This window comes from Pecten maximus, chromosome 4, assembly GCF_902652985.1.
Source record: "Pecten maximus chromosome 4, xPecMax1.1, whole genome shotgun sequence".
Lineage (NCBI taxonomy): Eukaryota > Metazoa > Mollusca > Bivalvia > Pectinida > Pectinidae > Pecten > Pecten maximus.
In genome coordinates, this window is record NC_047018.1 from 24,597,683 (window position 1) to 24,617,794 (window position 20,112).

General features: G+C 35.0%; 2 protein-coding genes across 5 annotated transcripts in view; both read right to left on the reverse strand.

Moving 5' to 3' along the window:
* Window positions 1-1,143: 1,143 nt before the first annotated feature.
* LOC117325581 (tyrosine-protein kinase receptor Tie-1-like) lies at window positions 1,144-16,118 on the reverse strand. 4 transcript variants are annotated; one of them, XM_033881915.1, is made up of 13 exons: window positions 15,977-16,118; window positions 10,081-10,302; window positions 9,073-9,336; window positions 8,708-8,842; window positions 8,420-8,554; window positions 6,041-6,175; window positions 5,695-5,829; window positions 5,106-5,240; window positions 4,709-4,843; window positions 3,798-3,841; window positions 3,474-3,556; window positions 2,505-2,560; window positions 1,144-2,137 (listed from the first exon to the last, which is right to left on the reverse strand). In XM_033881915.1, the coding sequence occupies exons 1-7, from the start codon at window positions 16,065-16,067 to the stop codon at window positions 5,726-5,728; spliced, it is 1,086 nt and encodes a 361-aa protein (XP_033737806.1). In that variant the 5' UTR covers window positions 16,068-16,118; the 3' UTR covers window positions 1,144-2,137; window positions 2,505-2,560; window positions 3,474-3,556; window positions 3,798-3,841; window positions 4,709-4,843; window positions 5,106-5,240; window positions 5,695-5,725. The 4 variants fall into 4 exon arrangements, with proteins under 4 accessions (XP_033737806.1, XP_033737805.1, XP_033737807.1 ...); XM_033881914.1 differs by having other exon boundaries at window positions 5,106-5,829; XM_033881916.1 differs by having other exon boundaries at window positions 3,784-3,841; window positions 5,106-5,829.
* A 3,190-nt stretch (window positions 16,119-19,308) lies between these two features.
* Window positions 19,309-20,112, reverse strand: part of LOC117326459 (multiple epidermal growth factor-like domains protein 10) — a 39,624-nt gene continuing 38,820 nt past the window's right edge. Inside the window, exon 20 of the mRNA XM_033883207.1 lies at window positions 19,309-19,399. Within this exon, the coding sequence (XP_033739098.1) occupies window positions 19,309-19,399 (91 nt within the window). The remainder of the gene's footprint in view (window positions 19,400-20,112) is intronic.

Consider the following 20,112-nt stretch of genomic DNA (forward strand, 5'->3'; position numbering starts at 1 on the left):
CATAATAGTAATGAATTTAATGATGTTTTGTGTGATGCTATCAATGAACAAATATCTGAATGTATCCCTAGTAAACTAATAACAGTTAGACCGAATGAGTGGGTTAGATGAGTAAGTGTTATTGTTATTTTAACCCTAGTAATATGGACCTACATGTACCATTAACTGACATACCTTTATCGCGGGAGTAGGTAGATAATTTTACAATATGTGTACTTAAAGCTTTGCAGCACGTCATTAAATTTGCCTGAGATAAAAGTATTTTTCTTTATACTTTTAAAATATGTGGTCGCCAAAAAATCATAGTTTGGCCATGTTTTGGTGTTAGTTCTAAGATGAAAGGAAATAATAAAAAAAAATGTGAACCATAACTAAGTCGTTGGTGTCTCAAATAATACTGAAGCTATCAAAATTATATAATGATTGGTTATAAGCGATCAGAAAACATAACAATCCATGTTATCTATTGTAACGTTTTGGATATAAAATTAGTTATAAGGCGAATGCTCTAGTGGAGATAAGAAATACAATGTTTATAATTTTCGAGTCATATCTTTATATCACTCAATGCACAAAGTACAAATACCGTATGGACGTCAAGCAATATAACTGCGTGGACGTTTATTTTGAGCTGTTAAGTAGGGTTAAATACAAAATAATACATTACAGTATCGTTTTGTCTGATCAGACGAATATAATTGGAATGATTGCATATTATCATGAGTGTCACATGTATAAATTGACTTATCTTCCTTGACCTAATAAGCCAAATATAACAATTCAGAGTCCGAAGCTAGAATGACTATCTACTTGCACCTGCAGAGCCTCCTATATTCCGATACATATCCATTATCTAATAGATGTATTAATACCGAAATCATAAGAAACAGTACACAGATCACACGAATATTAAAACAGAAAAGTATATCAACACATATTTCCTATGGAGTAAGTAAAAACATAGGAATCCAAGTATCAATTTCTTGTTTACATCCATTTTCATCAAAGAAAGATTGTAGGACTGTTAACTAAAGAAATAATCTTATATTCACGGTGGCTAGCTATATCTTCTTCAACGGAACATCGACACTGCTACTTGCTCGACACAAAATGAAATAATAAATAAAACCAAATTCGCTTGTCAACCTTAATGTATTTCATTTATTTGTAACTGTTTACATCAATAAGATATGTGATATGGTATAATCATAAACTCTTGAAGTAAAGCTATATTGAAAGGTGAAGCCATTAAATAGTCCATGTATGTTCAGTCGTAATGTGTATAATAGTTTACAAATAGCTCTTTACACTGTCCAGAAGATTTCAAATAAGCTTAGACAACAACGACCCAACAATTCAACATTCAATGATAATCAATAGCAAATATCTGATGGAAAGTAAGTTTACACAAAAGTAAACAATTAAAAGAAAAATCATGTAGCTGATACAATTCGTAAAACAGAAGCCATGGAATTCATTCCATGGCTATAAGAATGAGTTGACATTGCCGATGTTTAGAAGCAAATGTCTGAATTCATTAGTGTAGAACTCTAGCTGCTGGTCAAAAACAGGAACATGGACTCCACCCTACATAAGTTTGTCACGAACTCAACGACATGTGTTTTATCCTCCCATCCGTTTGACGTCCAGGTTAAACTGTAAAACACTTATAAACTACATGATGGTCACTTTCTTATTAATGTTATGACATTCGTATTTTTTAAACCTCACAACTCCTTATTTGCGCTGACCATTGATGGTTATGTGCTAGACACTGACAGCAGGAACCCGTGTCTTTATTTTCAACAATTTGCTGACCTCTTGACGACACAGCGTTATAATTTGAGAACACACTAATAATTCCTATTGTATATTTGTAAAAGATGGTGACTGCAAAAAGGTAATGTTCTCATTATCTTCTTTGTTCTAATCATCTGATCATGCTATTGTCTTGTGTACTCCTGTTACAAACAGTTTACTGTGATCCAGATTAACATTTCACATATTTTAAGTCTTCAAAAGTGTCATATTTGTGTAGATCTAAAGCACACCTATCTGGCAATTGTATCATAAACATTCCTTGCTTGTCCAACTTTTGACGCTTCTAATTCGTCGTAATTGTTGTCATTCAGCGAATCTACAAGTTAAAAAGAGAAAGAGGTTATTTTTCAATTTCTTAATCAAAACATGCATTATGAAATAGAAACTTTTCTTTGGGTGCAATTGATTTATTTTCTCAGTTATAACCAATATAAGTATATGAATTCATATCAAAGATACATATCAACATGTACATATTAAAAAAAAAGATTCCAGGGTTTAGAAGACCGGGTTCATTCTCCTGTACAGTAACTGTCCACAAACACAGGAGTGCTTTCATAATCCATTGTCTTTCATTAAGATTTTATGCAATCTTGAACATTATTAATTATATTTATTGTCCTCTTTAAATAATCTTTCATGAATACATCACTTTTTGACTGCGAACAGTTTATGTCCCTTACTTTGATATTTCATTTCGTTGTCAGACTGTTCAGACTTTAAATTCTTCCTTTTTGTTCTGAAAGAAATATTTCATAGGAATTAATGAAGACATAACACTTAGTCATTATTATGGAAATCAACTATATTTAATTTGTTAGCATTTTTTTTTTATTCCAACCTAATTTATTTATCCATAGATGTTGGAAAATGATCACTATTATATTTACCAGTACAAGACATAGCTCTCATGCCCATATAGATATATATTAATGTGAAGGTATTTGAATGCAACACCAATTGATATTATTAATTATGCTAATTAAAGTATCTCCTTTTTAACTCATCATCATTATCGAATCCTAAAGGGATTAAAAGCAGTAGAATGTACATTATTCGACATACATTGTTTGGTTTAGTTTGGTTTATTTTGTTTAACGTCCTCCCGTGCGTGCGACATGTATGCGTGTGGTGAGTGCGCATGCGCATGTGTATTTTGGCAGGCTGCGGTATGTTCGTGTTAAGTCTCCTTGTGATAGGCCGAAACTTTTGCCGATTTATAATGCTACCTCACTGAAGCATACTGCCGAAGACACCCATCAGGACACACCACCCGGTCACATTATACTGAAAACGGACGAACCAGTCGTCCCACTCCAAATATGCTGAACGCTAAGCAGGAGTAACAACTACCATTTTAAAAGACTCTGTTATGTCTCGGCTAGGGGACACAAGCCCACAGCGGCGAACGCTCAGCTAAAGGCCAAAAGTGAGGCATTGTCAAGGGAGACATTAGGAAGAAGAAAGATGTTAAGAAAGAAGAGAAAAGATATGATCCCAAATTTAGTTGCCTGCCTACGATCATACAATGGAGGCAGCAGGTACAATTCTTACGCCCTACCTGCAGGGCAGACATTCTTTTCATTTACTCTTCAAATATATATTGTGTATTTTGCACAACAATGTTCAACGTTTGATAATACTGTTCATACCTCATACGATCTATCATTTGTCCTATGTTGAAACAGATAGAAATAAACAGCAATGTCCCCAGCAATGCAAAGCCTATCGACTTCTGAAACGAAATTGATTATATGACATTTTGATGACATATGTGTGCATAAACATTTATTAAGAAAACTTTAACTTCCTAATATTAAGAAACGGCACAATTTTGTATAGATATATGTATTTAAAAATCATTTTCTGTTTATGTACATGTATATTATCACAACGTTGTTTAAAGATAAACGATTTAAATTTTTTTTATCTGTATATGTATATTATCACAATTTTGCCTACCTGTATGTACTAACCTCATCGGTAGAATGACTATCGTTACTGTTTATCTGAGTTGCTTCTAAAACAAATAACATTATTTTTTCAACATCAACGTTTAAAGACATTTTGTTTTAATAATGAAATTGTCAGACTTTCACAAACTGTTACTAGGACTCATGACCATATCTCAGCTTAAACATATATCAATACTAGTTAGCGTTGCTTTGTTGTCAGTATATTATGCAGACACATATCTTATTATTTGGATAATTCAAAAGTGTCTTGGCTTTGTTTTGTTATTTTCTTCTTCTAAATTGGATATTTGATCTCGTGATATACTGATGTTCATATTTATGGTGGCATATTTCTGCCATCGAGTTGCCGACTTACGACTTAAATATGTCCACATATTTCTGAGTTGATGTCGACATCATAAAAAAGTATGCCGTCATAAACCGAAAAATATGTCGACTTAATAGTTTAGTTACCGAGATAATATTGTCGTGATAATTATCTAGGAATTGGCTGGCAGAAATATGCCACCGTGCGATAAAAGGCCGAGTTTCCGACTTCCTACATAATTATCACGGCGTTATTATCTCGGCAATTAAGTAAATAAGTCGACATATTTTTCGGTTTATGTCGACATATTTCTTTATGATGTTGACATCTTCTCGGAAATATGTCGACATCTTTATGTCGTAAGTCGGCAACTCGATGGCAGAAATATGCCACCATACATATTTCTAAATGAATATCACTAAGTATTTATTCACTGTTGTGTTAGAGAGACACTGAAATAGGGCTCGCTAGACTCTTTCTCTATCGAAAAAAATATATAATCCGCAACCATACAGTGATGATGAATAGAAAACAACAAAACTTATCTAAATTAGATGTCATCTTTATTGATCAATAAATATTTCCACATAAATAATTGGCATACCTTTGTCACAAGCCGAGCCTTTCCAGCCAACTTTACATCCCTCTACGATGCATTCCCCGGTGAATCTGTTACATCCGGGTACGGCACAATGACAGGTGTGATAGCAGTTATTGCCAAATGAGCTGATATTACAAGCTGATATAAAACGGAAAATATGAGAATATATATTAGCAAATACGTTCCCATTTAATGGATATCAAACTCGAGAAATTTAAAAAAAAACTTAAATCCCACGCTAATATTTGTTCTTTGTATTACATACACAATCGAACATTGATGGAATGACGACAAAACGTTTTGTATTAACATTATATTTTAATATCAGTCCATGCATATAATTTTTTTGTAAAATATCCACTATTTGTTCTTACTGATTTTGATACAGATTAAGATTTACCTATGTCACACCTTGAACCTTCCCATCCGACGTCACATCCGGGTACCTTACATTTTCCATTGTTGGCGTCACATCCAGAAGTAGCACAGTTGCAGTTATACTTACAGTCTTTACCATATTTACCAACGTCGCATGCTGTTATATACAAATCAATGAATAAGGTAGTCTGACTCTTAATTCTATAAATATATTGGATAAATACTTCTATGTTGTTATAAATACATTTATGTTGTTGTATGTCTTTAAAAAAACACTGTACCGACGTTACCGAGCGAAAGTACAAATGTAGTACAACATAAGACTTTCATATTATTAGATAATATGTTTTACCGCATACAAAATCATCAGTTAACTTAACGTTTCTGTTATCATACAGTTACGTCATAAATCTTTTCCATCTCCAAACAACGTAATTCACCTTAGTAATTTCTATCCTTCGCCTCATAACGTTAAACGAAAAAAATACAGCAATGAGCTTGTATCATTTTCCAGTTATCAGTATTTAATTAAATATACAACAACGTATATATCATACAAACAGGGACCAAGGTTATGGGTGATAATAGTAAACTGAAGGATACAGTATTACCTTTGTCACAACTCAATCCTTCCCATCCAGCCTAACATCCTGGCCTGGTACATTGTCCACTGAATCTGTCACAACCAGGAACAGCACAGTGGCATATTTGTTTACATTCCCTACCAAATTGTTTTTCTGGACAGGCTGAAACAAACATGGAATAGTTCGTTAGAAAAATGTCTATCATTAAAAATATGTCATATTAACGGGAAAATTAATGTTATCAAATCTCCATGCATAGTTTATTTTAACACTCTGTGTTTGTATACCCTTTGATAAAAGTAATAGTCATACTATTTCGTTTTTGTTCATTTGATTTAATGTCGCTCTACATGCTGATCCAATAAAATATAACCTATATCACAGGCCACTCCTGTCCATCCAGATTCACATCCTGTAATTGTACAACTCCCATTGAAGCGGTCACAGCCTGGCAGAGCACAGTGACATGTCTGTATACAGTTCTGACCAAATCTACCATCACCACACTCTAAAAGAAAAACAGTTTAATTACAGTAATTTCAGAATCAGTTTTCAACGGATTTTACATATTAGTACGAACACAGGAAAATTCAATAATTCACAATCAAAGATATTAGTATCGTTTTGTACATTTTAAAAATGGGCCCTGACTTTTTCTTTCACGAACCTATACTGTCTTGTGATAAACAAAAGAACTTAATTACATATTAATGATATAAAATCCGTTAGAAAGTATATAACAGAATGTCATATGATGATCAAAATCCCTTTAACAGCGTTCCTATACGTGTTTCCAAAGTAAAATGACCTCTGACGTTGAATTAGTTTCATTTTGACGTATATGACGAAACAATATTTATCCACGTTTTTACCAAAATAGATGGGTGTTTATTCAACTCCAATGACATGAAATAATCATTACAACTGTTAAATAGCGTTCAGTTTATACAACACTTAGAATAAACTCTATATTCGTTTTGATTGGTTGACACGGTGACCTTTGAGCGGGACACTTTTTTTATCACGTGGTTCAATGCGTTTTTATTAGCTAATGCTTGAAGGCCTCTGTATGAGGTGAGGTCCCGGAAATGATAACATACTAGAAGTAGTTTACATAGATTACAGTTATCTTTAGTCATTATTCAAAAATAGATATATATGTGTCTATCAGTTTATTGCTTTGGAAATAAAAAGTTCTCATGATTTGTAACCAATTGTAATATTTCCCCACATTTCCAAAATTGTTAGTTTTGCATACTGATTAGGGGCATTAACATTTTGTCATAATTTTTCACCCGATCTGTTATCGTCAAAAGAAAACACACTGGCACAAATCAAGTCGATTTGTCTCCAAAATAGCTCTTCATTTGTGGTAGAAACAGGTCACACCGACTCATAGTTGTTGTATATGGTATTTCTTTCACTCTAGATAGTCTCGAAACTCGTTGTGTAATCTCTATATATTTCATTTCGTTGCTCAGCAGAGCTTACCGACATAAAAAGTAAGCCGTTATTCTTGTTCAAAATTCAATAAAACTTGCGCAGAAAAAAAAACCCCAACAAAAACATAGATTTTTGCAAGGAGATTCTTCAAAAATCACAAGGAGAATCAGATAAGCTGTTCCGGAAGGTAAAAAAACAATGCTTCATTGACAATAACCGTAAATCTAGGTCAAATCAAGATTTATTGGGCCCAACCCCATATGTCCTAAGGGACAAGACCCAACGTTTGTACAAAATTGCTTCACATTCCCCTATGGATGCTTCAGAAAAAAAGGGACCAAATCTCCAATTGCCTCAGAAGAAGGATTAGAAAGAATTTCCTCGATTTTCCCAACTGGACCCTGCCCCTCCGGTCCCTTTGAGGCCAGACCCACCGTATATGCATAATTGGTTCCCCTTCACCCAAGGATACTTGGGACAAAATATGAAGAAAATGATTTCATTTTACAGAAGGAAAAGACTTTTCATGAATTATTGCTTTATTTCCCTTTTGAGCCCCAGTCTTTAGATCCCTGGGAACCAGACCACAAACTCGTTTATGACTAGCAATTTGTTTTAGGAAAAGTTGACGGAAGAGAGAGCTCCTGTTATAAGTGTAAGGAAGAGAGCTCCTGTTATAAGTGTAAGGAAGAGAGCTCCTGTTATAAGTGTACGGAAGAGAGCTTCTGTTATAAGTGTAAGGAAGAGAGCTTCTGTTATGAGTGTAAGGAAGAGAGCTTCTGTTATAAGTGTAAGGGAGAGAGCTCCTGTTATAAGTGTAAGGAAGAGAGCTTCTGTTATAAGTGTAAGGAAGAGAGCTTCTGTTATGAGTGTAAGGAAGAGAGCTTCTGTTATAAGTGTAAGGGAGAGAGATTTCCTGTTATAAGTGTAAGGAAGAGAGCTTCTGTTATGAGTGTAAGGAAGAGAGCTTCTGTTATAAGTGTACGGGAGAGAGACTCCTGTTATAAGTGCGACAACAAACTTATATACCCTTTTCTGAATATAATGCATTCAGTTCCAGTTCTGAACAGAATCAGATCATCTGGCCCTGAAAATTAGGTAATTAAGAATTTTACACCACCATATCAATTGAGTTTTCTTACTTGCAAAAACAGGACTGGGTAATTGATTTGTGCTTGTTCAGAATTTACAAAATTCATGATAATGCTGAGTTAGACATAGGAATTAGATATTTAATCGTCAGAATTATGGTAGCGTTCCTATGTCTGATTTCTATGATTGTCTATTCTTCAAACTAAGTCAATATTACCGGCATCGCAAGCATTCCCTTGCCATCCTTCTTTACATTCTGTTACAGTACAATGTCCAGTTTCTATGTTACATCCGGGTGTTGAACAGTGACACGTATGGGCACAGTCCGCTCCAAATGTGCCGGGTCCACACTCTTAGATAGGAAAAAGAAAGCAACTTAATACAATAAAATACAATTAAAGATCAAATTTAACAAATTGGATTTAAAACTTACTTCTTACTTCAAAACTTCCACTTTCTGCCGGTTGACTTCTTTTGAACAGAATCATTTTATATAACATTTCACCTGTAGAACAGGATTGTTCCATCCATCCACTCTGACATCCAGTGACGTCACAGATTCCGTTGTCCGGATCACATCCACCCACATCACAGTGACATGTTATATTACAGGCTGGTCCAAACATGTTAACTGGACATCCTATAAGAAAGAAAAAGTCAAACTATATTTCAATTTTGTCAGTTCATAACAACAAAATTATATTGAATTTATTTGCCGTTACATTTATTCATAGCTAAATGAAATAATATTTAATAATAAAGGATTAGTTTGTTTTATGAAAATTAGACATGCACGGCAGTATTTATTTACTGATCATCATTGTACGAGGTATTACATCAGATAAAATTATAGTGAACATTTATAATTACCATACACCTGAACCTCACATAATTCCACAATAGCCGATGTGCTCGAGTAGTACATATGAGATTTAGGTCCATTATCAGCTGGTCGTCTGTTATAGAATATGACGTATCGCCCGTCTACTGTACACGGACGTGATTGGTTAAATGAGGGGAGGACATCTGGGTCCCTTATATTGTCATGGTAACAAAGATGTCCTGTACTTGGTAGATTGTCCACAGCCGTTATATTGGAAACATAGAGATAAAACCCAGAAAGTCGGAAGGGATCTGAAATAGTATTATTTGAAGATAAAAGATATTGTATAATAATGTGAAATTGATAAAAGAAATGAGTTTCAATTGTACACATTATAATGGATCAGTAAGACTACATAACGTAAACATTGATTTAGTTCTTCTTCATAAGATACTGACATCGAATAAACATTGAAGACTACAGTGATATAAATATGTTTGTCTGTTGCTAAGTATAATATTACACCATGCATAACATATTATATATATTAGAGTATCAAGTTATACAAAATAATTTTGCAATTGTTTTATCCCCATTCATTATGCTAATGATCTAATCATGGTGGTCTCACTTGACGGACTATAAGAATATTTGAAAGTGTGATATCTGTAAGAAAGAGTCCGTAAATTCATTTTCAATGATAATAAGTATCCTCTCGTCATATTGATTAGTACTTAAACCATATTAACCAATGTTTGGGACTCAAGAATCTATTAATATTTTCAATTTTTCGTATTTTTTTTTTATCAAAACGACATTCACAACTTTTATATTATTTCTGAGGTCATAAATGCATCCTACATTAAATTCTTCAAAATCATTATTAAATTCGATTTGTTACTAAGATATATTATACTACTATACCAATGTAATTTATCTAATATTGTGTTTTTCTCACATTAAGCGCTTTAATCCGATGATGAACCGGCAAATTTGTTAAACTGAGCACGAAATGTAATGTTTGTCTATCCTATGTTTCTATGACAATTACTTACACAGCTCTCTGTATGTGACATTTATAGTCTTTATACGTGATATGTGTTCAAGGTCAACACGCCACCATGCATCACGTGGTGACCCTGTCGTGATAGTAGAACTACAGCTTCCTGTTCCATGCGGTTCTACGTCTTTCCCTATGACACCATCTACGACCTTGTTAGCACCCCATCCACCAAATTCAGAACTCTGTGATGCCGGCTTTCCTAATGCGATGTTGTCTATTCCAAAAGAAGGGAACTAAGCAATCAAATGTACATCAAATACTCATTGATATTGTTCTTGTTGATTAAAACCTTATAATAACCAGAATTTGAAATTATTTTATATATCGTTATATCTCAACAACAAAGCCGTCTCAAATTCAAACTACATGACTCTTGTCGTGACGTTGACAAGAAAAAAATCCATGTCAGTAGTAGCATCTAATGCAGCGAGATGTCGAGATGCGACTTCGTAAACGCATTAAATTATCTCGCTATGTCGTTTTATTATCTCGCTATATGGTATATTTATCTCGCTATGTTGACAAAATTATCTCGTTATGTGATGGCAGATCCATGCCAAGCTTTTTAAAGAATCTGGTATGTTTTGGCTAGGGGACACAACCCAAAGCCTTCCTCACAGGGGCGAACGCTCAACTCAAAGTCAAAAATCAGGCATTGTAAGCAAGACAGTAGGAAAAAGAAAGTTGTCAGGGAAGAAGAGGAAAGATCAGGTCCCAAATTAAGTCGCCTGTTCATCCGCGTACATCCTTCTTGGACTTTTTAAATATACAATATAATGCAGACGTTCCGGTAGTCATGATTATATAATGGATACCTCGGTATCATTTTTCTCCGCCAGGTTGCGTTCGTGATATTTTTATGTTCGTAGCAATCATCGATGTTGACAAAATTATCTCGTTATGTGATGGCAGATCCATGCCAAGCTTGAAGCAGAGCGATATATTATGATTGCACTAATTACAGTATTAATATACCTATTTCTATCAACATAATGTGGATTCGCTGATTCATCATTTCGCTAATCTGGTAAAATGTGGAATTTGGTTTGGTTTGGTTTATTATTGTTTACGTCCTATCAACAGCTAATGTCATTTAAGGACGCCCTCCCTTACGTGCGACTTGCATGTGTGGTGAGTGCGTATGTATGTTTTGGGAGGCTGTGGTATTTTCCCGTTTAGTTTCCTTGTGTAAGTCCTGAACTTTTGCCGATTTACAGAGCTACCTCACTGAAGCATACTGCCGAAGACATCCAGCAGGACACTCCATCCGGTCACATTATAATAACAACGGACGAACCAGTTCCACTCCAAAAATGCAAAAGTGCTAAGCAGGAACAGCAACTACCATTTTTAAAGAATCTGGTATGTTTTGGCTAGGGGACACAACCCAAAGCCTTCCTCACAGGGGCGAACGCTCAACTCAAAGTAAAAAATCAGGCATTGTAAGCAAGACAGTAGGAAAAAGAAAGTTGTCAGGGAAGAAGAGGAAAGATCAGATCCCAAATTAAGTCGCCTGTTCATGTAATGGGGAAAGCACGTGCAAGTCTTACGCCCTACCTGCATGGCAGGTAAAATGTGGAAATGAGATTTGAGTGCGCCTAGATTAACATATTTACAGTGGTATAATTGAATATGATGAATTAAAGTTGATCTAGACCTATCTTCCAGACTGAGTGCAGGTTTACAGATAAACGGACTGAAAGAACTGGCTGTACACAGTCAACGGATAGTCTCCAGCTAACACGTTTTCATTACTAGCCAGTATCAAGTAATATTAATGCTTTTATAGATACTTGCTATGACAACTATTGCCATACTAGAAAAAGTCTAAGAGCATCGCTTTTCTGAAAAGTAATGGATATGAGAACTTCACGCATAAGCATAATGATATCCAAGGGTAGTGAACGCCACTCTAATGTATACAGAATTTTAGCGGTACTGTAGCTAAAGCTGGAATATTCGTGTTCATTCAATATTAAAATGCATTACACTCTTCAATAAATTTCATAAGAAATGAGCTTGATAAACTTGTTGAATTAGTAATTACTATATCTATATGTTATAGTGAATAATATTTGATGTTGAATACAGTATAGTGGAGTGAATGGATATGGCAGCTCAAATAAAAAGATAGGGAGAGGGAGTGTCCACGTAGGTCTTGTCCTTTATAGATACTTCCACTCATAAGAGAAATATATACACCAGGAAAGGTGAGCCTAACATAGTGGTATGGAAAAAGGAACAAGAACAGGCTTATCAAGAACTGAAGCAAATACTGATGAAGGAACCAGTTCTGCACTTGCCAGAAAAGAACATTTGTGTTGAGGACTGATGCATCAAATTGTGGGTTAGGTGCAATTTTGCTGTAGGAATGGGATGTTGAAACATACCCTGTTGCATATGCAAGTAAGAAATTACAATTCTGTCAACAAACCTATTCTGTTGTGGAAAAAGAGTGTTTGGCAGTCATCTGGGGAATACAGAAGTTTTCACCTTATCTCTATGGCCGCACATTCGTACTCCAGACTGATCATCGGCCCTTAATATATATGAACAAGGCAAAGTTGGTCAATTCCAGAATTATGAGGTGGGCACTCTTTTTGCAGTCATACACGTTCAGAATTGAGGCAATTCCAGGACGTGAGAATGTTGGTACAGACTACTTGAGTCGTTTGTATGAAGCTTAGACAATCTGCAGTCTTTAGATGGTATATCAGGTAAGAATTAAGTCATTAGCGGACTTCAGACAGTAATTACCAGGTGCTTTTTAGATTTAAAAGGATAATTTTAATCTTAGGTTGGGGGTGTTGTCAGGATACTCCTTACTACAATGTGTACTATTGAGGTTACTCAACTGTGACAGGTCATATCATACACGTGTAGTACACGTGTTGTCACCCAGGTGAGTTTGCAAAACTGGTTTGGCAAGTATAGGGGACTATAGGGTGTCTCAGTCAACTCAGGTAACTCAGGTATAGGGGACTATAGGGTGTCTCAGTCAACCCAAGTAACTCAAGTATAGGGGACTATAGGGTGTCTCGGTCAACTCAGGTAACTCATGTATAGGGGACTATAGGGTGTCTCAGTCAACTCGGGTAACTCATGTATAGAGGACTATAGGGTGTCTCGGTCAACTCAGGTAACTCATGTATAGGGGACTATAGGGTGTCTCAGTCAACCCGGGTAACTCAAGTATAGGGGACTATGTGGTGTCTCTGTCAACTCAGGTAACTCATGTATAGAGGACTATAGGATGTCTCGGTCAACTCATGTATAGGGGACTATAGGGTGTCTCAGTCAACTCAGGTAACTCATGTATAGGGGACTATAGGGTGTCTCAGTCAACTCAGGTAACTGATGTATAGGGGACTATAGGGTGTCTCAGTCAACACAGGTAACTCATGTATAGGGGAATATAGGGTGTCTCAGTCAACCCGGGTAACTCAAGTATAGGGTACTATAGGGTGTCTCAGTCAACTCAGGTAACTCATGTATAGGGGACTATAGGGTGTCTCAGTCAACTCAGGTAACTCAGGTATAGAGGACTATAGGGTGTCTCAGTCAACTCAGGTAGCTCAGGTATATGGGACTATAGGGTGTCTCAGTCAACTCAGGTAACTCATGTATAGGGGACTATAGGGTGTCTCAGTCAACTCAGGTAACTCATGTATAGGGGACTATAGGGTGTCTCAGTCAACTCAGGTAACTCATGTATAGGGGACTATAGGGTGTCTCAGTCAACTGGGGTAACTCATGTATAGGGGATTATAGGGTGTCTCAGTCAACTCGGGTAACTCATGTATAGGGGACTATAGGGTGTCTCAGTCAACTCAGGTAACTCATGCTAAGCATGCTGTTTCAAGGTATTTTATAAGGAGCCCAAGGTAGGATGGGGTAGTATCAGACGTTCTGTCTTGACGAGGAAGGTTGTCTTGGGGCTCGCCTCTACAATGCAAGTGCTGGGAGGCTAGGGCTGTGTGCCTGAAAATCCAACTCATGTATTAGCTGGGTGTTAATGATGACTGTGTGCCTGTGTACATAATATGCCAAGCTTTTTTTAAGCGTTTTGATTTTGTAAACATCGCAAACAAGTCATATCGCCCCAAAACAACTTATGTCTCGCAGTGTGGACATCGTTGAAATTTCCAATTTCTTGGCATTTCCACATGTTATCGAAAAAAGAAAATCTAATGGCCCTAGTTGGATAATATATGCATCTAATAAAAACTTTAAAAGTTAAAATTCACACTTCCTGACCGCAGTAACTGCAGCCACGTGAAAAATCAATGAAAAGTTAACTATTTTCTATTAATTACGTTCTTGTTTATTTTCTTCTGTTATTGTGTTATTATTGTTATTTTGGAAGATATTTGACGACAGTAATCAGTCTTGGGACATATAGGTAAGATAATATAGAAACTTTTAAAAAATGTCATATTCCACAAGATGGCCGCTTAGCTCCCCCTTAATAAACATTTGAAAATCAGTGCGGAACCCGATTTACGGATAATCATCCGCGTACATCCTTCTTGGACTTTTTAAATAAACAATATAATGCAGACGTTCCGGTAGTCATGATTATATAATGGATACCTCGGTATCATTTTTCTCCGCCAGGTTGCGTTCGTGATATTTTTATGTTCGTAACAATCATCGATAAGGACAAATTCACATTGTACCTATCTCAGTAGCGATAATACCTATGTTGTCTAGTTTACGTGGCGCAATACTTCGGTTTAGCACACAAACAAAGTAAAATTGTACATATACATGTATAGATAAACCGTAGTTTCCGTACATGAAAGTTGGAAAGTATATTCATTGTATAGGATGCACGCGAACATGCGTGACTTTTCGTATGTTTTTGAATATTATAATATTTTCATATTTTCTGGCACATAATTTTTACTTGTGTTGACTGATAGATGTTTATACGATCTTTAAGCTTTGAAATCTCTAGTTTATATTACCAGAATTGAGATGAGAATATATTGGTTCGTTTTTGAAATTGAAAAGATCTGCCTTATTTTATTATCAGTTAAATTTACAATTACTGAAAGGTGTTTCTGAAAGGCTCACTCTAGAAAACGACATTATTTTAAAGCATGATGATAATGGACTGTTTTCGTAAGAGATTACCAATTGGACATTTCTTCAGTAAAGTTTAATATAATTCATTCAGATATTTTATTAAGACAAATGTATCTAGGGTATCTATTTTTCTGAATAGTGTACACGTGTTAAATAGTGGAAACTAATTATAGATGAGTAATGTTCTTAATGGCTTCAAAATGAAGAGAGTCTACATACAATGTATGGTTTGTCGGCTTGACCATGCATGAAAGTCTTTATTGTATGTCTATATTTCAAAATATCAATTAAAGCATGGGAAACAGTCGTCTTTTTCGTACAAAGGGTTTCAATAAAAAAAAACCCCTTGATTGATCAATCTGCAGATACCTCAAGCTATCTCATAGACACTCATGCAATACCCCCCCCCCCCCCCCCCCCCCTCCCCCCTCCCCCTTTTCGGTCGCGCGATGATATGTAAGGGGTTTCCTATACACGTATAAAGGTCACATTCCATTTGTGATATACACGAAGCTTAACTCCAGTTAGATATCAAATCTCTCTAAAACGTCATCTCAGTGGTCTGACACGAGCCATATATAACAAACACACAATCTATAAACTACACCCAGATATTACTGCTAATGCAAAATAAAACATTCTTGTTTTCTTTCTCTTGTTGGGGTATATATTACGGTCGAAATAACTAGATATTCAATGAAACATATTGTACTCAAATATTATTATCCTGTTGATAAAGACTGAATTACACTGATTTATATATGAATATATTCATTTTTTAAATGCTGATTACTTACATGACGAATAAACAAATTCAGGAAATACAGCGACACATCCTAAGATGATGAAATGCAGGATCCCGTGTTCCCCGTGTATGTAAAATTCCATGTTGAAGAAAAAACTAAACAAAGTGTCGCTCTCCTCTATGTTCACCCGCTTTGACACCAGGAAGTTCGTTGGAGGAGATAAAATCGATTGTGTACATATTAGATATGGTAGTATGTGTGTGTTCACTACACTTTATTATGGTGATACAACTTTTTATCTTAGACATTTGTGACAAGGTAGATGGTCCATTCTAAATGTATTAAAAACATCTAAGTAGATAAGGTATTACATAAGAGAAAGAAAAAAACCATCAGTACATGTGTGGGTATGTTTTGTTTATTAATCACATGCGAGACATAGTGATTAGTGTGAGAACTTGGTAGCTTGGTAAGTATCACGGACTTGTATATACTTCATTTCATACAGCTAAAATAACTTATACTGCGTATTTCTACAAAAGAGTTCAATGACACAAACTATATATACATAGTCATATTATGTAAGTTTTCCGGAATATATGCCGTCGCTGTTTTGTATATGAGGTACATATCTTATACTCAGTAGAATGACCCTCCCATTAACTTTCGGTACCATACTTTTATCTTGGTAATTTTCAACTACACACATGTATTAATCTTTCAGTCACATACCTTACCTCAGAGGTAGGCCCCTCCACATTCACTGTAAATATTATATATTTTATCAGAATTCAGCATTTCCCATCAACTCTAAGATAGTGCCTTCATCTCAGAAACAGACCTCCTCTGTAGCTACCGTAACTTAATCTCAGAAATAGCCCTTTTACATTTTAAGTTACCTTAATGACTTAACCTAAGCATCCTAAAATTACTAATGACCTTTATCTCATAAGAAGGTACGCCGATAAACTGTTAGTACCCTATCTTAACCTCATTACTAGGGTTCTTTTATACCTTTATCGAATGAGTGGGTTAGATGAGTAAGTGTTATTGTTATTTTAACCCTAGTAATATGGACCTACATGTACCATTAACTGACATAGCTTTATCGTGGGAGTAGGTAGATAATTTTACAATATGTGTACTTAAAGCTTTGCAGCACTTCATTAAATTTGCCTGAGATAAACGTAGTTTTCTTTATACTTTTAAAATATGTGGCAGCAAAATAAAACATAGTTTGGCCATGTTTTGGTGTTAGTTCTAAGATGAAGGGAATAACAAAACAAAAAATGTGAACCATAACTAAGTCGTTGGTGTCTCAAATAATACTGAAGCTATCAAAATTATATAATGATTGGTGATAAGCGATCAGAAAACATAACAATCCATATTACCTATTGTAACGTTTTGGATATAATTCTAAACTAGTTATAAGGCGAATGCCCTAGTGGAGTTAAGAAATACAATGTTTATAATTTTCGAGTCATATCTTTATATCACTCAATGCACAAAGTACAAATACCGTATGGACGTCAAGCAATATAACCACGTGGACGTTTATTTTGAGCTGTTAAGTAGGGTTAAATACAAAATAATACATTACAGTATCGTTTTGTCTGATCAGACGAATACAATTGGAATGATGGCATATTATCATGAGTGTCACATGTATAAATTGACTTATCTCCTTTGACCTAATAAGCCAAATATAACAATTCAGAGTCCGAAGCTAGAATGACCATCTACTTGTACCTGTAGAGCCTCCGATATTCCGATACATATCCATGATCTAATAAATGTATTGATACCGAAATCATAAGAAACAGTACACAGATCACACGAATATTAAAACAGAAAATCATATCAACACATATTTCCTATGGAGTAAGTAAAAACATAGGAATCCAAGTATCATTTTCTTGTTTACATCCATTTTCATCAAAGAAATAATCTTATATTCACGGTGGCTAGATATATCTTCTTCAACGGAACATTGACACTGCTACTTGCTCGACACAAAATGAAATAATAAATAAAACCAAATTGCTTGGCAACCTTAATGTATTTCATTTATTTGTAACTGTTTACATCAATAAGATATGTGATATGGCATAATCATAAACTCTTGAAGTAAAGCGATATTGAAAGTTGAAGCCATTAAATAGTCCATGTATGTTCAGTCGTAATGTGTATAATAGTTTACAAATAGTTCTTTACACAGTCCAGAAGATTTCAAATAAGCTTTAGACAACAACGACGCAACAATTCAACATTCAATGATAATCAATAGCAAATATCTGATGGAAAGTAAGTTTACACAAAAGTAAACAATTAAAAAGAAAATCATGTAGCTGATACAATTCGTAAAACAGAAGCCATGGAATTCATTTCAGGACTATTAGAATGAGTTGACATTGCCGATGTTTAGGAGCAAATACCTGAATTCATTAGTGTAGAAATCTAACTGCTGGTCAAAAACAGGAACATGGACTCCACCCTACATAAGTTTGTCACGAACTCAACGACATGTGTTTTATCCTCCCATCCGTTTGACGTCCAGGTAAAACTGTCAAACACTTAAAAACTACATGATGGTCACTTTCTTATTAATGTTATGACATTCTTATTTTTTAAACCTCACAACTCTTTATTTGCGTTGACCACTGATGGTATATGTGCTAGACACTGACAGCAGGAACCCGTGTCTTTATTTTCTGACAATTTGCTGACCTCTTGACGACACAGCGTTATAATTTGAAGACACACGAATAATTCATATTATATATATGTAAAAGATGGTGACTACAAAAATGTAATGTTACTCAGGAACTTCTTTGTTCTAATCAGCTGATCATGCTATTGTCTTGTGTACTCCTGTTACAAACAGTTTACTGTGATTAACATTTCATATCTTTTAAGACTTCAAAAGTGTCATATTTGTGTAGATCTAAATCACACCTATCTAGTTATTGTATCATAAACATTCCTTGCTTGTCCAACTTTTGACGCTTCTAATTCGTCGTAATTGTTGTCATTCAACGAATCTACAATTTAAACAGAGAAAGAGGTTATTTATTATTTTCTTAATCAAAACATGCATTAGGAAATAGAAACTTTTCTTTGGGTGCAATTGATTTATTTTTACAGTTATAACCAATATAAGTATATGTATTCATATCAAAGATACATATCTACATGTACATATTTAAAAAAAAAAAAAAGATTCGCAGGGTTGAGAAGACCGGGTTCAATCTCATGTACAGTAACTGTCCGCAAACACACGAGTGCTTTCATAATCCATTGTCTTTCATTAAGATTTTATACAATCTTCAACATTATTAATGATATGTATTTTTCTCTTTAGATAACCTTTCATAAATACATCACTTTTTGACTTCAAACAGTTTATGTCCCTTACTTTGATTTTTCATTACGTTGTCGGACTGTTCAGGCTTGAAATTTTTCCTTTTTGTTCTGAAAGAAATGTTTTATAGGAATTAATTAAGACATAGCACTTAGCCATTACTATGGAAATCAACTATATTTAATTTATTAGCATTTTTTTTTATTCTAAACTAATTTATTTATCCATAGATGTTGGAAAAAGATCACTATTGTATTTACCAGTACAAGACATAGCTTTCATGCTTACATAGATATATATTAATGTGAAGGTATTTGAATTCAACAACAATTTATATTATTAATCATACTAATCAAAGTATCACCTTTTCAATTCATCATCATTATCGAATCCTAAAAGGATTAAAAGCAGTAGAATGTACATTATTCGACATACATTGTTTGGTTTGGTTTGGTGTATTTCGTTTAACGTCATATTAACAGCTAAGGTCATTTAAGGACGGCTTCCCGTGCGTGCGACATGCATGCGTGTGGTGAGTGCGCATATGTGTTTTGGGAGGCTGCGGTATGTTCGTGTTAAGTCTCCTTGTGATAGGCCGGAACTTTTGCCGATTTATAGTGCTGCCTCACTGAAGCATACTGTCGAAGACACCTAGCAGGACACACCACCCGGTTACATTATACTGACAACGGACGAACCAGTCGTCCCACTCCAAATATGCTGAGCGCTAAGCAGGAGTAACAACTACCATTGTTAAAGACTCTGTTATGTCTCGGTTAGGGGACACAAGCCCACAGCGGCGAACGCTCAGCTAAAGGCCAAA

Coding starts and splice junctions, on each gene's coding strand:
- LOC117325581 (XM_033881915.1), bottom strand. CDS start 16,067: ATGGAATTTTACATACACGGGGAACACGGGATCCTGCATTTCATCATC. Junction 8,843..9,072: donor ATGTGAGGTTCAGGTGTATG/GTAATTATAAAT, acceptor TCTTTCTTATAG/GATGTCCAGTTAACATGTTT. Junction 8,555..8,707: donor GGAACAATCCTGTTCTACAG/GTGAAATGTTAT, acceptor TTCCTATCTAAG/AGTGTGGACCCGGCACATTT.